Source organism: Phocoena phocoena, chromosome 2, assembly GCF_963924675.1.
Source record: "Phocoena phocoena chromosome 2, mPhoPho1.1, whole genome shotgun sequence".
NCBI lineage: Eukaryota > Metazoa > Chordata > Mammalia > Artiodactyla > Phocoenidae > Phocoena > Phocoena phocoena.
The window spans coordinates 163,435,100-163,455,092 of NC_089220.1; the positions used below are offsets into that span (position 1 = coordinate 163,435,100).

A 19,993-nucleotide genomic window follows, 5' to 3' on the forward strand; every position below is an offset into this window, starting at 1 on the left:
AATTTTAAAATTCAGTTAAAAATAGCAGTTGCCTGTACCAAAGGAGATATGAATTTGTAATTTACAATAACCACGATAAATTATAAGTTATAAGAACATTTGGTATTCTTATTATTTTAAAGAAGGAAAGATATACATTTGACAGAAAATTCTAGCAATGCAGCCAAAAATCAGACAATGAGGGAAAAAGGCCCTCCTTACAAAACATAATTTCAAGGTGGCAACTGAAAAGAAATAATGACTACTCACCGCACTAATGTTTTGTTGAGTTGTCTTAACTCTATGGATTTCAGGAGTATCTGCCACAGTAGAATAGCTAGAAAGCATCTTCTCTGCCTCATCTTTATACTTTTTCTAAAATTATAAAGAGTGAATGTGAATCTGAAACTCTGTGTGCGCATGTACAAGAGAGACAGAGACAAAGAAAATGGTATTACTTTTTCCAACTCTATTATATACCACCTGGCTCTAAATTATATCTTAGGATTCAAAGCAGTTGTTGATGTGCTTATGCAATAGTAAAAATAAAAGCATATGCAAACAGAGTAGGCAAACAGTCTAGGAAAGCACATTCACCTCCACTCAGGCAATGGCTCCCAACCCAGACTATTCAAACGCCCTGGGAGGGCTTGACCTTAATAGCATTCCTAAGCCTAGAACCTACTCTCTCAGGAGCAGTCCCGGTTCCTGTTCAAAGTAGCCCTTATAACTCCTACCGGTAACCTGACTCTCTTTGCTTACTTGTTTTCATGCTCCTGGATTTATGCTTTGCTTCCTACTTCAGATAAAGACCTTTGATTAAGAGAAAGGTACTAGTATTTTGTAGTGGAGACTGAAACCTCAATTTTCTTTCTACTAAATGTACTCTGAGGGCTTCCCTGGTGGCGCAGTGGTGGAGAATCTGCCTGCTGATGCAGGGGACACGGGTTCATGCCCTGGTCTGGGAGGATCCCACATGCCACGGAGCAACTAGGCCCGTGAGCCACAACTACTGAGCCTGAGCGTCTGGAGCCTGTGCTCTGCAGCAAGAGAGGCCGCGATAGTGAGAGGCCCGTGCACCGCGATGAAGAGTGGACCCCGCTTGCCACAACTAGAGAAAGCCCTCGCACAGAAACGAAGACCAAACACAGCAAAAATAAATAAATTAATTAATAAACTCCTACCCCCAACGTCTTAAAAAAAAAAAAATGTACTCTGAGCTCTGATACATACTGGGCAATACCTTCTACTAGTGCCAGCGTTTACATAGTATTAGGTATTGTCCTAAATACTTAACACACATTAACTCATTTAATTAACCCCACAAGCAGATACTATTATTATCCACTCTTACAGATGGGGAAATTTAGGGATTAGCTAAGAAGTGTCAGAACCAGGATTTAAACCCAGGCACTCTGGCTCCAAAGTCAGGGAAGGTAACTGCATGGCAAACGGATGCCTGTTAGGAAAGGTAATTCCTGTGCATGTTGAAATGCACCACAGCATCATTACACCGTTTTAAGTATTCCATTGTATCCCAAATAACTAAAATTCCTTAAATCAGATGTACCCTCATCATACTCAAAAAATCAATATTGTTAAGTTAAAGCAGGAATTCCAACAGCTCAGGCATCACTTCCTATGGGAAGCTTTTACTCTTTTTTTTTTTTTTTTTTTTTTTTGCGGTACGCGGGCCTCTCACTGTTGTGGCCCCTCCCGCTGCGGAGCACAGGCTCCGGACGCGCAGGCTCAGCGGCCATGGCTCACGGGCCCAGCCGCTCCGCTGCATGTGGGATCTTCCCGGAGCGGGGCACGAACCCGTGTCCCCTGCATCGGCAGGCGGACTCTCAACCACTGCGCCACCAGGGAAGCCCAGTCCTGGATTCTTGAGTGACAAGCCGCCGAAGCTGAGTTCTGTAACACTCTCATTTTGAACCAGTGAATGTTTACACTCTTTGCTCATGTCAACCAGAATTTTGACAAATTTGGTCAAATTCGGTTAAAAATTATTTCAACACAAACCCCATTAACCAAATCCAATCCCTTCATCATTTTTCTTTAACCATTTTATTTTTTTCATTCCCTTTACTATTTTTCCATTAGGATTCATTCTTTTTGTAACAAATTTTATAACAAAGAAATTATTCACTAATGAATATTTTTGCCCAAATTAGGTTTTATCTGATTAACTTTCTTCTTCCAATAAACTTTCTTTTGTGGTCATTATTTCTCTCACATCCAGTTTTCTAGAGGATATGTTACGTGTATACCTGGCAAATTAAATTTTATCAAGAAAACTTAGCTCTTCCATTAAATTTTAGTTAATATTCAATTTCACCTAGTACAGTTTTATTCACTCAGTTTCAGTTGAAGTTGATTATTTTAATTAAAACATTCATGATGAAATGGATAAAAGACAAATTGTTTGTAATTTTTTTCTGTAGTATAAGCATTAGAGCCAAGTTCACAATAGAGTCAAAAAATGGAAATTAAAAAGGTCAAAATGCCCTTGGACCCAAAACAGAGGGCCCCAACACGGGCACTCTGACGCTCAATAATGTCTGTTGAACTGAATCTACAGCAGTTGTCCCTTTCATTAATGAGGTAATCAGGTTTGGTCAATGGTTCCTTTATAATAGAGTACATTGACTTTGAATAGAAAGCCCTCAAAAAGACACCAATCACAGAGACACACACAGCACAAGGTGACTGGGTATTAGAATACATCTTCATTCTCTACCAACCTGGCTATAGATTTCAGATGCCCTCTTGGCTCGAAGCATATCCGGGATATCCATGCTCACTTGCATTCCTTTCCCTTTAATTTCATTTTCTAAGTCTTTCTTATATTCTTTCTAAAAGAACAGAAAACAATCTTCAGAGGTTTGCATGGCCTTCCATAGCAATGTAGATATTTATGTGCTTGAATCTCAATGCCACACATCTGGAAACACCACTTATACTTTTCCTGTATACAATTCGATATGTTTGTTTTAAACTTCGTGTGCCATTAGTTTCTTACCTGGCTGGCCATTTCAGATGCTTTCTTAGCTCTCTGGATATCGAGGGTACCTGTGCTCACCTGCATGCCTTTCCCTCTAATTTCAGTCTCCAGATCTCTTTTATAATCTTTCTGCAGAAAATAAAACCTGCAATTAGGGCTTTACAATAATTTGAAAATCTGTGTTGAAAAACTCGATGTCATTTTTGACATCAAGATCATGGCTTTTAGAAATAAGTCGGACCTTTATGTCTTTTATTTCTAGGAAACAACAAAGATTTTTAATTTGTGGCAAGAACACAACTTGGAGTGATGTATTCACAAGGAATCAGGAGGTTTTCTTTACTAACCTGACTTGAAAAAGAAAACAGAGCGAGCTGAAGGAAAATGTTTTATATTTTAATATGGTAAAATTGATAAATTATTGGTTAATATATAACTCAGTTGATGAATATCAATAAAATGTGAGTATAAAATTGTCAGGTCTTGTTCTGTAGTGAATAACTGCTGGTTGCTTCCCTGGAATCCCACTCCTCTTTTTCCTTCATTAGCTCCTTGATTTGCCACTGGGCAACTCACTGCTTTCTGTTCTAAACCCCCAGCTTGGCTGAGACTGGCCGCCATCCAAGGGCCCCATTGGGCTTAAGTAAATCGTTATAGCCCACCCCTGGCCCTTCATGATCGGTTCAAGGATAGGTACATTTCTTTTTCCACACAAGGTATCAAGAGACTTTCTCTTTCCTTCTGGACATGAATGGAGAAGTCTGTAGCCCTAGGATCTGCCAGATGTCTCTTTGCAAACAGGAGAAAAAAGCCTGCCTGAGAACAGAAAGATAGAAAATGAAACGGAATCACACTGTTTGAGTCCTAGATCAAGCCACTCCCAAGAACTCCTCTACTGTTTGGTTACAAGAACAATAAGTTATCTGCTTTTTTGAGCCAGCTTGAGTTGCATTACCTGTTACTTATAATAAAATGTCATAATTACACAGGCACAACTGTCTTAAGACACTCTTGTCACATTCTAAAACTGATTATAAAATTCAGCAAGCTGTACTCTTATAATTGTACATTTTTCTGTATGTCTGTTTTTCGTCAATGAAAATTATATTAAAAGAAAAAAAAACTATTGATTATCTCCTATTAAATTCTTTCAAAAACAGTTATTTTCTATTATGTTGACATACTCTAGATTTGTGACTCCCTGCTCTAAAGTAAATTTTGCTTTGCTTATTTGTGGTGTTCTAAATTTAGAGAAGTCATAAACAAAAATCTCAATCTCAGAGAAATACTATATTTTTCCCCATCTACTACCCATAAATCTGCCTATTTTCACTGACTTACAGTCTCAGTTTCACTTTTCGAATGAAAGTTCAAGTACTAATGTTTAACTTTCAAACTAATAATATTCAATTATTACTATGTCTGTAAAAAGCTCTGTTTTTAGCAAGCCTCTTTAGGTCCAAAAGCAAAACACCTCATTTGAAGGGCAATATATGTAGAAACTAAGGTACTGATCATAGATTTTGCCACCAAAGTCTCATGGTAGAAATATGTCATCTAATTTTCCGATATGAACTTTCAAATCTAAAAGCATTCAAAAGCACATAAATAGACTACATAGGACGCTAATCACATCAGTTAATATTGATGCATAATAAAATACCCGAAAACTTAAAAGAAAAACATGACATCTAGGTTCCAAGCAAGTCCCAATGCACACATGCTTTTAGAGCCTGAGTCAAATGTGTTAATGACCCAGTGGCTAAAGAAAGTCACATGGTCAAGCCCACAGGTACAGGAAGGTTTGAATATTAGACATCATTTGTGTAATAATATAGCACATCGACTTTACCTGAAAAAACAAACATTGAGCTATAGCAAAGGATCTGAGAGTCTGTCATTTGGGCAAACTGGGACATGGTTATAATTACATGCAAATGAGACCTCCGGATTACAAAGATAATAGCCTCACCAAAATTGGCTTAAGCTACCTGTAGCCACAGTACAGCTGACTCCCCTAGGCCTGTTTTCCCATAGGCTCTCAATAACAAAAATGCACCATTTTCCTAGTAAGTCTGAGCCTTGAACAACATGGGTTTGAACTGCGCAGGTTCACTTATACGTGGATAGTTTTCAATAGTAAATACGACAGTACTACCTGGTCTGTGGTTGGATCAATCAGTGGGTGCAGAGGAACCACAGATACATAGGGGAGACCATAAATTATATGTGGGTTAACCCCCCGTGTGGTTCAAGTGTCAACTGTGTACAGTCCCAAGATACTCAGAGAAAGCTAAACCAGCATATGGCTGAATAAAGTAATGTATCACCACAGACTAAGGAAAGATGCAACGTTCCAACTTCTCACAAAAGGCATACGTCACAGAAGGTTCTTAGGTAAAAGTGTGAAATGCAAAATTTCTATTCTTCCCACATTCTTTCCTCCAGAGGAAGTGTGCTTTATTTTGGCTTCAAGTCTCAGCCCCATGAGGGTGATTTGGAAAAACTCTTCTACAGCTCCAAATTCCCCACCCCACTCCCACACACCAATCCAGGACCTTAACTAATACTGGATGTCACACTCTCCTCATAATAACAGAAATAGCAGAAAATTGCTAAGTAGTGATTTGATAGTTACTGGGTCAGAAGCTCACGGAGGCCACCACAAGAAAGTACTAATAAATCTAAGAAATGAATGACAAGAGAGAGCACGAGACAGAACCAACCATGCGAAAAGCAGGGGAAGGAGTATGGCGCCCATGCTGCCCATGACTGGAAGCCACTGGAGAGTTTTCAGTGGGAGGAATCACATAACTTAATTCTTCCAGGATTGTTCTGGCTACTGGGTAGAGAATGGGTACTGAGAGGTCAGTGATGGAAGCAAAATTCTGGTTAGGAAGCTACTGTAATGGTCCAGGTGATAGAGATGGTAGCTTGGATGAGGGTGGGGGAGAGTAGATGGATCTAGGAAGTCATTATGGGGCTGGAGTCAATGAAACTTGCTGACAAGAGAAATCAAAGTGACTTCTGGGATTTCACTGACACCATTTGCTAAGAAGAGGGTGGAAGAGGGAAGCAGACCCAGGGAAAAATTAAGGGTTTTCGGCGTGTAATGTTGAGTCCCTGTTACAATGCATTTAAACGTCATTTACATGTGGTAATGCCTATGGGACATTAGATGTAAATGGCTGCATATTCACATCCACGTTATAGAACACAATTTTTCTGTAAGAATGAAGTAGAACTATGTGAAGTAACATGGAAAAGGGTCCATAATATTTAGTGAGAAAAGCAAGCACAAAGTACATGGTATTTATTTAAGGTTTTTTTAAGTCTCTGTGTGCACAAGTGTATAGTTACCTATATACAAATAAAAATGGACCTGGAAGGCTCTACAGCAAATTCATAACAACGGCTGTCTCTCAGGGGGATGACAGAATTAAGGGCAGAGTCAAAGAAGGTTTTCAAGTGCCTGTTCAGCATGCATCCTCCCACCCACCCCCACCATTTCTAAATGGAATCCCTATTGGTCAAGAATTCTCTGGCATCCCTAGTTTCTTTGACTAAGTCAGTTATGGCTATTCCATTCCCCTGGCCAGTACCTAACCCTGGGGATGGAAGCAGATCCCAACACAGCAGTAACTCCCCCAGCAGTTAATCAGCTACCTCTCAACCTCCAGATTTCCTGGGTGGGACTCAGTCCTAAGCCAGCTCTTCCTAACTGCACTTGTCACATCGTAGCTCTCCCAGTAACCCCACTGAAGCCTCGCCCTAGCCAGCCTTGAGGTAAGTGAGCTGCATCCCTTAACCTGTACCCCAACTTTCTCTTTATGTATTCTTCTTCTAAGTCATCTCTTCCCAAATACTCTCTGCTCCAGTGGCCCTGTTACATTTTCAAAATTTCTGGGGCAATTCAAGAGATGTGGAACTGATTCTGGGGTATTTCCTTCGAAAAATACACATTTCCTTCTGACTGCTACAACTTTCTTATCTTGTATCTATCATGTCATAGCATCTAAGACAAAACTTCTAAATTAATATCCTGTTGTTCATGTGTTACATGAAGAAGAAAACGGCATTAGATGAATGAACCTCAACCCCAAATTGCTGACCCTACAGAAATTTCAGACGTGTTGATGAGGTCAACAGAGGATATTTTGAGAACATGCAACCAAAGCACACAGAGATGGCATGATTGCCATGTTATAGTCTCAATGTGTGATTTTCAAGTTCTGCTCACCAAGTTGGAAACGCAGATATGCCAAGTAGCACACGATCCATCCTTCAAGAAAAAACGGTATGAAAATATTTATCATAGTTTAAAATTAACATGAAATTTGTATTACGGAATAAAGTGAGCAGGTGTGTGTGTGTCTGTGTGTGTGTCTGTGTGTGTGTTCTACTAAAATGCCTTTCCCCAAGTTTTCTTTGATATACTTGAAGTTAATGAGCAAAGCAGAAACTGTAAATTTTCCCAGTAAGCATGATGACTGCAGATGGTTTCCATTCCAAACTGTTAAACTAGTCACAGAACGCTTTGGGAAATGTCATGTACCAATCGGTTTGTTATTATGATTTGTGCGAGTCTCAAGGTCTGCATCACTCACTTTACTAACCTCGCTAGCGATCTCAGAAGCTCTTCTGGCATGCTGAATTCCAAGGGTGTCGGTGCCAACTTGCATTCCCTTCCCTTTAATTTTTGATTCCAGATCTTTCTTGTATTCTTTCTGTAAGAAAGCAACGTTTTACAACACTCAGACACTCAGGGGACAAACATACATCTGTATTCAATGATACCAAAAATGGCTAAATGTATTTTTTTAAAAAAGAAAACATAGTTTACTTTGAACTATGAATGACCGCCTAGAACTAAATTTTCGGAACTGCTTAGAACTATATTCACTATTCTCACTGAAGAAGAGTATATATACACTCTGAAGATTTTTATTATAAAAAGGCTATTGCCAGGTGAGAATCTTCACTGACAATTGTCTTGAGGCCTGAAGGACAGAGGCAAGTTTAAATGAGTTGATATTTTAGAAAGAAGACTGATTTTGAGGTCAGAGCACTCTTGGCTGTGTGTGTGATGTTGGAAATCTTTCTTCACATTTCTGGTTTACTCATCTGCAATTGGGGATAATAATTCCTCCATGCAGGATCACTGGGAGGGTCAGTGAGACAGCATGTAGCCTAGTGCCCAGCACAGAGCGGGCGCTCAGTAACTGACAGCTTCTTCTGGTCTTTTACTCCTATACCCACATGCGAAGACCTGGGTTTTTGCTGCTCCTGCTACCGTGTTGCCATTCAACTTTCACTGGCTGAACTCTGCCATTGAGAGTTTAAAACAACTTTTCCAAGTATTACTGACAAGTGATTTACAAGATCTGACTCTGAATGTCACTGGATATGTCACCACAACAGAAGAATTTGTAGAAAATTACTAACGCGGGTAAGTGTAATGACAATATTAGCCAAAGACATCGTGGCAGACAGCTGCTGTTTCTGCCCGAACAGCATCTATTCCTCCCTCTTCTGGCAAAAAGTTCTACAATTTTCTCTTGAGGAATTACCTCTAACCCCTCTCAATCGATAAACTTTGGGTGAGCTGATTTCCTACTACCCACATATACTTTTAATTCCATTAAAATGCTTTTAATGTTTCTTTTAATTTACGTAAAGAACACTAGCCAAAGACAAACATAAATCTTTAAAAACACATATCAGTTTAGAATATTTTATATTTAAAACATCATTAAACTACCTAGAAAGTTAACTGACTCCAGACTTGATTGGGTCAAGTGTGGGCACAGGACAGAAGGTGACCCAATGAGATTCAATCCTTAGACCTTAATCCTATTTTAAAGAAACAGATGCTCACTTCCTACTGGGATTAGCGGCCACAGACATGAGTTATCCTGTCGTGAAGGGGGGCCATCACATAGAAGCAGCCTCTCACAAATGAAGCAACTGTGAAGATAACAGAACTGAGGGATGAAGGAAGAGAGACATCATTCGAATTCCAACCTGAAGGAAACCTGATCTTCGGATTTCTCTGTTCTTCAACCAAAACAAAGTTTCTTTGTTGCTTAATCCAGTTTGAGTTGGGTTTCTGTCATTTGCAACCTAACAGGGTCATCACCATCATCACCACCACCATCATCGCCACTGTTTATTAACATACGGGGATAAAGCTTCAAATTTTTTCACTGCTAAAGTCAGCCAGATTCTCCTCAAAGCCCAGTGCCAATATTTACTATTAAAGTAATGACATAATACAAGGATTAAAGGATTTAAAGCACTTCAGAGGCACTTCATTCTTATAAATTTCATGTACAGTAAGTAATGGCCACTATCATTTTATACAGAGGTTTAAGTGGACTCACTTAAGTAGCTAGGCAAGGACTAGGACAGTCATTTTGTTTATGGGCAGGACAGCATGGGAACTTTTTTTTTTTTTTTTTGCGGTACGCGGGCCTCTCGCTGTTGCAGCCTCTCCCGTTGCGGAGCACAGGCTCCGGACGCGCAGGCCCAGCGGCCATGGCTCACGGGCCCAGCCGCTCCGCGGCACATGGGATCCTCCCGGACCGGGGCACGAACCCGTGTCCCCTGCATCGGCAGGCGGACTCCCAACCACTGTGCCACCCGTGAAGCCCCAGCATGGGAACTTTTAAACTACAGTTACTGACAGACCATGATAACACACCTTCCTAATATGCCTTTCACTTGTTTAAAAGATGAAGTTAAACCTTATTAAATTATTTTGGTTAATTATATAGAATTTTCTCTAAAATGAGGAAATGGTCATTTGTCTCACACCACATAGGAGATGGTGAGCATCGTTTTTTTTAATTCATTGATTGGGAAAAGACAATTAGGTCATAGCTGCTTATAATCATCTTACACATAAAAGCTGTGGAACATTTATACTGTATACAGTTGACCCTTAAACAACAAGAGGATCAATCCACCTACTACTTGTCATCGGCTCTCCACATCCAAGGTTCCTCAGCATCCACAGATGCAACCAACCACGGACCGTGGAGTACTGTAGAATTTACAATTGAAAAATACATATAAGGGGACCTGTACCGTTCAAACCCATGTTGTTCAAGGGTCAACTGTAAAATCTCTGAGAAAGATTTACAGACAACGAGATCAGCTGAAAATTCATACATTCTCAATTGTTAAATAAATGTACTCACCTCACTAGCCATTTCAGATGCACGTTTTGCTCTCTGAATATCAAGTACTTCTGAATTAAGTTCCATTCCTTTCCCTTTTATTTCATTTTCCAAATCTTTTTTATATTCCTTCTATGAGACAAGAATATTACTGCTTGAAATTTACTAGGAAACTCTAATTTATATATTGTTTTTTTTTTAACATCTTTATTGGGGTATAATTGCTTTACAATGGTGTGTTAGTTTCTGCTTTAATAACAAAGTGAATCAGTTATACATATACATATGTTCCTATATCTCTTCCCTCTTGCGTCTCCCTCCCTCCCACCCTCCCTATCCCACCCCTCCAGGCGGTCACAAAGCACCGAGCCGATATCCCTGTGCCATGTGGCTGCTTCCCACTAGCTATCTACCTTACTATATACTGTTTTACATGTTTTCCAGAGACCACAGAAAGAAAATATTTCTAGAAAGGAATGAACCAGATTTCAGAGCATTCATGCTCTATATTTCCTACAGATACTTCATTTTCTTTTTTAATCATGCTTGAGTGGCTTCCAATATTATCAGTCTTTTTTCTTTCATCCTTTCCTCTCATATATTTTGGTACCATATTGGTGCCATATTTTAAAAAGACATCTTCCCTTTAAATGGTGAGGAAGATCTTAGGAATGTATGTTTCTTACTAATTATTTGAAATATTTCTTTGAAAGCTGTCTATAAAATATGAATCATCAGAAGAACATAATTGGAAAAGAATGAAAAACTACAAAATCAAAAGGACTGATATGGCCAAAATTTTTTTAAAGTTTCCGTTTTATTCAAAGATTTGTAAAACCAAATAATTTCCTACAGATTGATAATATATAGTCTGAATTTTGCCCATTTAAATATATGTTAAGTAGATCCAAATGTCTTTACTAATCCTTACATATAACATGGGTTTTTTTGTGTGTGTGCTAATGAATTTCTTGTCTTCTTACTAATTGAATTATGAAAACAATATATATCTTAATCCAATTCAACTAAGCTGCCTTTATGACTAACTTGTCAGATGAAAGATGAGACTTCCTTTAATGATAAGAAATCATGTTCTAGTTAATTCTAGGATTCATTTGATGTTATTTTCTCTTTGTCCAGTTTAATTAAATTAGCCAGTACTCTGCTTAACTAATAGCCTACAAGACATTGTAATGACCTGCATGTAATTTTGGAAAGAGCTCTGGAGTCAAATGACCTGGATGAAAGTCAGAGTTCTTTCACTTATTAGGTCATGTGAACTTCAAGAGAACTTGAAGTAACTGAACCTTGATTTCCACAGAACAAAATGAAAATAAAAGTACTTGTCCTACCAGTGTCAAGGACAATTGAGGAAATCAAATGAAATGAAGTATAAAACGATACTTTGAATACTTTAAATGGCAACAGAAATGCAAAGACCATAAAGTAAAGAATGAGAAGACAATTTAAAGCTAAATGCACACACTTTCGAAGGGAAGTCAGAATTTCATTAAGTTACTGAGTCTCTTTCTAAAATTAGACATCACTATAACTTAATCAAAAGATTTTTAATCATTGTCTCTAGGCTTTTTTCCTACACGGATGCATACATTCTAGATTAGTAAGTCTAAAATAAGATTCACTCAAAAAGATAAATAAAAGAGACTGGCGATGGCGTGTATATTAAAGTCATTTTTTTTTTTTTGGCCACACCATGCGGGATCTTAGCTCCCTGACTAGGGATAGAACCCAGGCCGCCTGAAATGGAAGCATGGAGTCCTAACCATTGGACCACCAGGGAATTCTTAAGTCATTTATGATTCTCAAAATAGATCTCACATTGTCATTTGTATGTAAATAAGAAAAAGATTCCCCTTTAAAAACTTCATATAAATAGTGCATATTTTTTAACTGGAAGACAATAATAGCAGGGAGGTGTCACATGATCACCCTTCAACTTCAAAAGCTTTTATAGGATCTAGAAGTGAGAAGAGGTAGGGTAGCAAGGACTCTCTTCCATAAATTATATGCCTATTTCAGCCCGGCATATATACAACAGTGAATCACATTAAATTTCTAAAAGCAGTTAAATGGTAAAGGCCTGTTGGCATTTGCTTATTAAAAAAGTTCATGATGATTCATGTCTGTGTAGGTAATTATACTCCAATTTATTTCACTGGTTTAAGACATTTCTTTCAGGAATAGTTTCTTCAGTTCAAACTTCCGGATGACATGGAGTTCTCTAACGCTTTCTCTTAATGTAAAGAGAATCTGTTTAAACAGGGAATTGAAAGAGCTCCAGGTTACTTAGCAACCATTTAAAATAAAAAAAAAGAAACAAAACAAAACTTTTAAACTGTGAACATGATATTTTTAATTGTTAGATTTGAGGGCCTTAATATTCAACAAATTTAATACACTGTGAGCCACAATGTACCACTAAGTTTGGGGTTTGGGAGGAAGTCCTGCTGAGTATAAAATGAAAAATGGACAAGAATTCCTATGTTCTATGTGCTAAACATATTATTTCTCCCTACTTAGAACAAAAACCACTTATAAATGTACCATTTATCCAGACTGTCACAATAAGCACCTCATTTCTGATATCAAATGTCATGAGAATGCCGCAGTGCTGGGAGGTCACAGGAAAAAATGGTTCTAATACATGTTTTTGCAATAACTAAATTTGAGAGAATCAAGCTAGCCTCATCTATATTGAAAATAGTTTTTTGAAAAACTAACTGCTATAAAGCTGTGAAACTACTTATAGAGCTTCTAAGCTACAACCCAAACACAAAATCAAACTAGTTTTCAAGTTTTTCCAGGAAATCTGGGTAATTTCTTCCCTCATCTTTAAATGGAAATGTTAACACCTGTTTTTAATGAAAATGGAAAACTCTATTAGTAAAGCTCAAAGTGAGGGAAAGAGTAATGGATGAATAACTCAAACACTGAATTAGAGAATTAGTAGAGAATTGTTTAGTACCTATTTCCTGGGTTATTTCTTAAAATGTCTTTTGTAGAATCGTATAGCAATAGTAGGATCATACCTCCTTCAGAAGGCTGGTGATGTACTTTACATGTAAAAACTCTGGAGTCTTGTCTAAATCCATCGATGACCTTCCTTTAATCTCCTTCTCAAAATCCTCTCTGTAAACTTTCTGTTAGATAAGACCATACAATTTTAAATTTAGAAAATATTAGTGACTGTTGAAAAGATAATAGAACAAGGGTTCCCGGAACAAAATTTATGTTTTTCATATATAATTCTACCACCTCTGAGTATTTTATTTACAGGAAAAATAACTCCAACTTTATCATAAATTTTAGAATTCTACCAAACAAAAGCAGGCTCTTCAAGTACACCGGCTCCCTCTAGGAAAGCATTCTGAGAGGGGCTACTTAACATCTCAGACTCTGTTACTGTTTGACATCAGCCCGTTTCAGGAGGAGAACCAATACCACTGGCTATTTGACTGGATCACCTGATTGGTTCACCCAAAAGACAGTGGATCCACCCACTGGAAGAAAATCTAGAGGCATGGAAATCCACTCAAACAAGGGAGAATGAACGTTTATGTCCTCATCGTCCCTCTTAAATGTTAGTCTTATGTGAATTCAAGGAAGACCATTTCTGGAAATTCCCTGGCGGTTCAATGGTTAACACTTGGCAATTTCATTGCCGAGGGCTGGGGGGGGGGGGGGGCGGGGGTTGGTGGGGGGGGGTCAATCCTTGATCCGGGAACTAAGACCCAGCAAGCAAGCCACGTGGCGCAGCCAAGGAAAAAAAAAAAACCATTTCTAAAATGTAATGGAGGCTGGAGATTTTCCTTTAATAATTTTGGCATTGAGAATATTTCTCTACCATCTATGGAGTTGATATGAATCAAGTTACACTGTGAGGAGAATCTTATCTGGAACCTGATAAACTGTTCTTTGGGTAACAGTTCACGACAAGAAATGAAAGGAGATTGCGGAGGGCCTAAATCCATATCCCCATCTGCCTTTTTGACATTGCCACCCTTTGGTTATTAGGCTCTAAATTCTACATTTGAGCTAGGCGTTTGAAAATCAATGGAAACCCAGGATTCATGACTATAAAAACAGTCTCCCTAAATAACAAAAATATCCATCCATGTGAAATATTTATCAGACAAACAAGGGTCCAGATTTTACCAGCTCAATATTTTATTCAAATTGTAACACAAAGATCATACAAATAAATAAATTCTGCATGAATTTATTCCTATTGATACAAAATGAAAAGCTATTTCCAGGATCATTATGTACTTATTACAGGGATAGGTAACTGTGCACAGAAATTCTCCAAACTGTGAGGGAGGATAAGAGAATACACTGTCCCCTCCCCTACATTTGAGTTACACATGGCCATTTACCATTTAACAAACAATTCAGGAATAGCCATGAGAAATAGATGTTCTATAAAAACTAACAGAGCTAATTAAGAAGAAAACACACTGAATTAAAGGAACTACAGACACACCAAAGAACAATGATGAGAAGTGGTCCTCTTTATGTGGAACTAACTGAGATCATAATTATAAAGCTGAATCTAGGGCATTTTGAGGCCAAAAATGACTCTAAAAAATGAAATACAAATATATGTACATTTATCTATTTCTTATTTTTCACTTCAAAAGGCCCTTCTCTCAAAAAAAAATTATTTGACAGAAGTAACTCACTAAGGAAGATTGACGATGACTTGAACTCGCCAGTATATGACTAGAAAATAGAAAAAAACACTGAAGTATGCTTTTTGTAGGAGAGCTCTATTTGTGGAACAGAAGACAAAGAACTTTTCAAAGCCAGATTTAGAGATTTCTTCTAGAAAACACACTGGCTAAATGTACATCTGGCATTAGAAGAAAGTGAGAGAAGCTTAGTTATAGGCTATAACAAAAACATTAGTGGCTTTTCCTGAGTTCATACTTAGCTTTACCTGTGGGAGGCTCTTAAAGAAGCACATGGTCAAGCTTATCCCTTAGGAATAAGAACCGTCTCTTGTATCTACTTCACTGGTCCTGCATTTAAAGACATCTTTCACATCAAACTTTGTCTAAGATTTTTAGATATATTATTTTTCTAGTATAAAATGTATCTGCCAATTTATACAGAATAAATTATAGAGTATAAATCTTTATAGTATAAATGTGGTTCAAAGATATTTTCCATTGGAAGATTTCTTTCTCCTCAAGCCCTGATGAGCAGAAACATAATTGCTGAGCCTAAAATTCTAATAGCCAATGGCTATAATTTAAGGGAAAACATGTCTCAGCCTCTGCAAAGGATAATTCTCCCCGAGTGACAATACCAGAAATCAGAATAGCAAAAATTGAAAGCCAATATTAATGAAAGACCCACACAGTCCACAACGTAAGTTAATTCCACAGCATATAATAAATGTATAACTACAGTTAAACATTAAAGCTGATTTACACCTAATGTCAGAAACAGCCAACCACTGCAGTGTACTTTCTTCTGGACCCACTAAACATTCTGAACCACTCTACTGGTTCCTTTCAATGATAAAACATCAAATTTGCATTAAACAGTTGATGACAAAACAAAGGGACCCACCTCACTCTGCATCTTCTGAGCCTCCTTTGAAGCTTGATATGATGGTGTCTCAACAAATTCAAGCATCGATTTCCCCTTATTTTTCTCATACTCTTCTTTGTACTTAACCTTCATTGAAAAACAGTACAAAAGGCACATAAAGCTCACACAAATAGAGCAAAGTCAAATAAATATATGTGCAAAACCAATCACCCTATCTTCTAAAATCACACTCTTCTGGCCACTTAGGTTGATGACTGGGTTCTCTGTGGTTAATGATATACAATGAAAGTAAACAGGAAATATATGAAAAACCTTAAGGGGTAAAAATGATTTAGAACTAAATAATGTAGTTCTAGGACTTGTATAAGTATTTAGACAGCTGGGATATATAGGTATGTATCATCTACGTGGGGTTACATATGTATACACACATGTTATACACACAGGTATAGGTACATATATAGAGAGAAAGACAAAGAGACAGAGAGGCTGAGACAGAGAAAAAAGGAGAGAGAAAAGAGAGAGAGAGAGAGAGAGAGAGAGAGATTCCCGTGATAACTGAATGCCTAGCAGTAAATCATGAACAAGAAGAAAAACATAGCTGTGATTCTCTCTTTCTGACAAAGGAAAGACAGTGTTCTTTGGGACTGTTGAATTTTTCCGTAGACGCTGAGTGAAACACAGACACAGAGCTTTTATGTGACTTCTTTCAGTTTCACTAAGCATTATTTAGTACTATAATAACATGAATTATTTATTTCAGTTACAACCAATTTCAGTTACAAACTAATAAATTTCGGTTTATAAAACGATCAATATTTTCTATCTCCTGAAAACAAAAACTAGAATTATATTCTGTAAGCTGTCAGAGTGGTCGGCTTTTTTAGCAATATACCTTTTTAAATTAAATTCACAGAAAAGTTTTGATCATGATTCATTTCATTCAGAAATGTATTTTCATTAAAATCCTTAGGTATAATAATTACTTATGAAATTAGTTCTTAAGTTGTATTATAATAATAATTTTAATGGTAATTAAATCCAAAAGAACCTTTTCAAAACTTAGAACTTTGTGGTGGCAGGAAATATAACAAATTTTTAAATTCCTATTTTTAGGAATACTTTTGTTTTAGAGAAGTATAATAGAATGATCGATGAGAGTGTGTGAAGTATAATAACACATTATGTTAGGATAAAATTTTGTGGGGAAAACGAAATAAAAGTAAGAACACAAGAGAAAAACACATACATTTCCAAACCTTAAAGGAAAGCTGGTTTGTATATTTTTTAAATAAATGAAGGTGGATATCACATCATTATGGAATTTATGTTCCATGGGATACATTTAAAAGCGTGATGTAAAATTTTATCTTAATAGATGCTGGAAATAACATCTTTTGCAACCATTGAAATTCAGAACCAAAGAAAAGCTATCAACTTTAAAGTGTGTAAGAAAAAAGATATTTTTAGAGATTTCTTTCAGAGAGTACATAGAATTTCATAGTCGAAAGAAACATTAATGTAGAATACACTGGTAAGATAGTTTTTCCTTTTTAATACACTTATAATTGAACTGAGAAATTATAATGAACTTTGTGCCTAGAAAATTACTTCTGCAGCTCAAAATGACAAATCAGTACACTATAAAATTGAAACTATGAGATATAATCATTTAATTAATTAACTCATAAATTGTAAGTTTTAGCTTGTGTATAGTAACTATAATATTATGAAATGCCTGCATATGAAACATGGTTCAAGCTTCCCCAGCCCAATAAATATAGAGAGTGTAGTGTTCGAGATTTTTTTCACGACACACATTCCTTCCAGCAGCTGCACATTCTCGGTCCAGGTGCCCGGCAGTGAGTGTTACAGGGTCTGGGTTGGGGAGGTCTAATACCTGACTCTGGAGCATGGCATTGCCTTTATGGTGCAGATGTTCCACAGCGTCCGTGTCAAAATGATACATGCCTTTGTTTTCCTCAAAAAGCTTTCTATACTCTCGCTAAAATAGAGAACACGAAAATAAAGTCAGAATAAAAGAGGCTGATGAGAGCAACTAATACTTAGGAATGCAAACTGAAAAACGCAAGCCAACAAGAACTGCAAAGCTACCACCGGGCTCCCATGGCTGGTTGTACAGATTTCTGACCCTGCGCTAAACCGACAACACAAGATAGACCAGCTCTAGGTGGTCAATGTGAACAGCATCTAAAACACTGAAGAGAAGTAGAGGACAACTGGCTGTAAACACAATGTAAAAGAGATTTGCGACACTGAGGAGTGACAACAGAAAACCCGTGACATGTGTGAACAGGCAAAGTGGGCAAAATAAAGGCAACCTGTCCTGCCCTTATTCTAGAACAGAAATGTATTTAATTTCATCTACAAGAAGAGAAGGAAAGAAAAGAAGAAAGAACATAGGAATGGAAAGCTGGAGTCAGGAAAGAAAAATAAGTTGTATACAACGGTTCAGCCCTGAGAACAATTGGGGTTCATAAGGAAAATTAGAGGGTGAGAAATAATTCAACTAATTTTCCTAAAAGGAGAGGGTAGGAAGTGCCTGGAAGAGAAACTGAGGAATCTGGGTATGGTTGGTTGCATTTTTAAGGTGAAGAAACTGGATTAAGACATTATTTAGACATACAGACAAAAAGGTAAATTTGGGGCTTCCCTGGTGGCGCAGTGGTTAAGAATCCGCCTGCAAATGCAGGGAACACAGGTTTGAGCCCTGGTCTGGGAAGATCCCACATGCGGCGGAACAACTAAGCCCATGCACCACAACTACTGAGCCTGCACTCTGGAGCCCATGAGCCACAACTACCGAAACCGGCGCACCTAGAGCCCGTGCTCCGCAACGGGAGAAGCCACCGCAATGAGAAGCCTGCGCATCGCAGTGAAGAGTGACCCCCGCTCGCCGCAACTAGAGAAAGCCTGTGCACAACAACGAAGACCCAACGCAGCCAAAAATAAATAAATATATTTATTTTTTAAAAAAAGGTGAATTTGGAAGAGACCAGAATGGATAAGGATGCCACATTTGTCAAGTGTAGGACTCTAAATACAACAGGCAGCAATAAGACAAAAATTGCTTCCTGATTTTTATCATTGGAGATTGGACACTTAGTTATTTTGCCTATTTGGAAGAGACTTTTAGAGGTAAATAGTAACTCTCAAAGACTTTTAGAGGTAAATGGCAACTCTCAAAGACTCACGTCTACAGAGACTTAAGCTAAAGTTTGTTGCTCCTAAGACAATGAGGATTTCAGTAAAAGTGGCAGAGTGGAGGGCGAGGTAAGCAGCATTTGAAAGGGAGCAGGAAAGAGCTAGGACATTTGGGTCTTAGGAGATGCTCCGTGATCTGAGAGTGAAGCAGGAAGAAGGCCCAGTGCCAGGGATGGGAAGGATGGAAGGTCCAAGTGGCCTACACATGAAAACTGCTTTCCCTGGGGACGCAGCAATGGTCCCCAGAGGCATTTTCAGCCAATTAGGGAACTAAGACATGTGTCTCCCAAAACTCTAACCAGAATACATTAGGGAGGATAGCACCCCCAGGAAGCTCATGAAAATGTTCACACAGTACATCTCAACACAAGAGAACAATCTCTAAATAAATTTTGGCTTCTCTACTAATTTTTTAAAAAAAGATAATTTCAAAGAATAACAGTATACTTAGAGATGCTATAATTTGATTACAAGTTATTTTATAATATATATTTATAAAATAGTTATGAACTGAATGTAACAAGCTAGGATACATTCCATTACTAAGTTAAAATCCAGAACTAATAAAGTCTGGGATAACGGGTATATACTGAGAAAAGGTCAAAAACTACTGTCCCTAACTCAATGATCTATTGTAGTTACAGAGAATTTCAGAAACTCCTATTTTAAAACCAAAACAAAACCACCCTGTTTGAACTAAGATCTGTAAAAGGTTACCAATACTTGCTTTTTCTTATATAATAGTCTCTGTTGCCTCCTAGTGGGAATTATACAGAGTAACACAATATATATTTTTTTAATTTATGCAGTTATAAAAGAAACTGAAAGCTAATAGAGCTCTATTTTCCAAAGGAAAATGTTCTCTCAAAAATTTAATCAGTATGGATGTAAAAACTCATAAGGCACTAATTTTACTCTACACATTACAATTTTTAAAATTATGATTTATATCAAAGACATTCAGAGGTCTTTTAAAAAACAGCCATTTATAACAAACTGACAACTAATTCTGGCAGAATGTCTG

At 37.6% G+C, this 19,993-nt stretch overlaps 1 protein-coding gene across 3 annotated transcripts in view; it reads right to left on the reverse strand.

The window, feature by feature from the left end:
- The window catches only part of NEBL (nebulette), a 339,842-nt gene that overhangs the window by 43,972 nt on the left and 275,877 nt on the right, over positions 1-19,993 (reverse strand). Inside the window, exons 10-17 of one of the 3 annotated variants that reach the window (XM_065872789.1) lie at positions 17,645-17,749; positions 15,763-15,870; positions 13,215-13,325; positions 10,186-10,296; positions 7,600-7,710; positions 3,002-3,112; positions 2,724-2,834; positions 250-354 (exon numbers count right to left, since the gene is read on the reverse strand). The exons of the other annotated variants lie outside the window; for them this stretch is intronic. Of the exons in view, the coding sequence (XP_065728861.1) occupies positions 250-354; positions 2,724-2,834; positions 3,002-3,112; positions 7,600-7,710; positions 10,186-10,296; positions 13,215-13,325; positions 15,763-15,870; positions 17,645-17,749 (873 nt within the window). The remainder of the gene's footprint in view (positions 1-249; positions 355-2,723; positions 2,835-3,001; positions 3,113-7,599; positions 7,711-10,185; positions 10,297-13,214; positions 13,326-15,762; positions 15,871-17,644; positions 17,750-19,993) is intronic. 3 annotated transcript variants of the gene reach the window in all.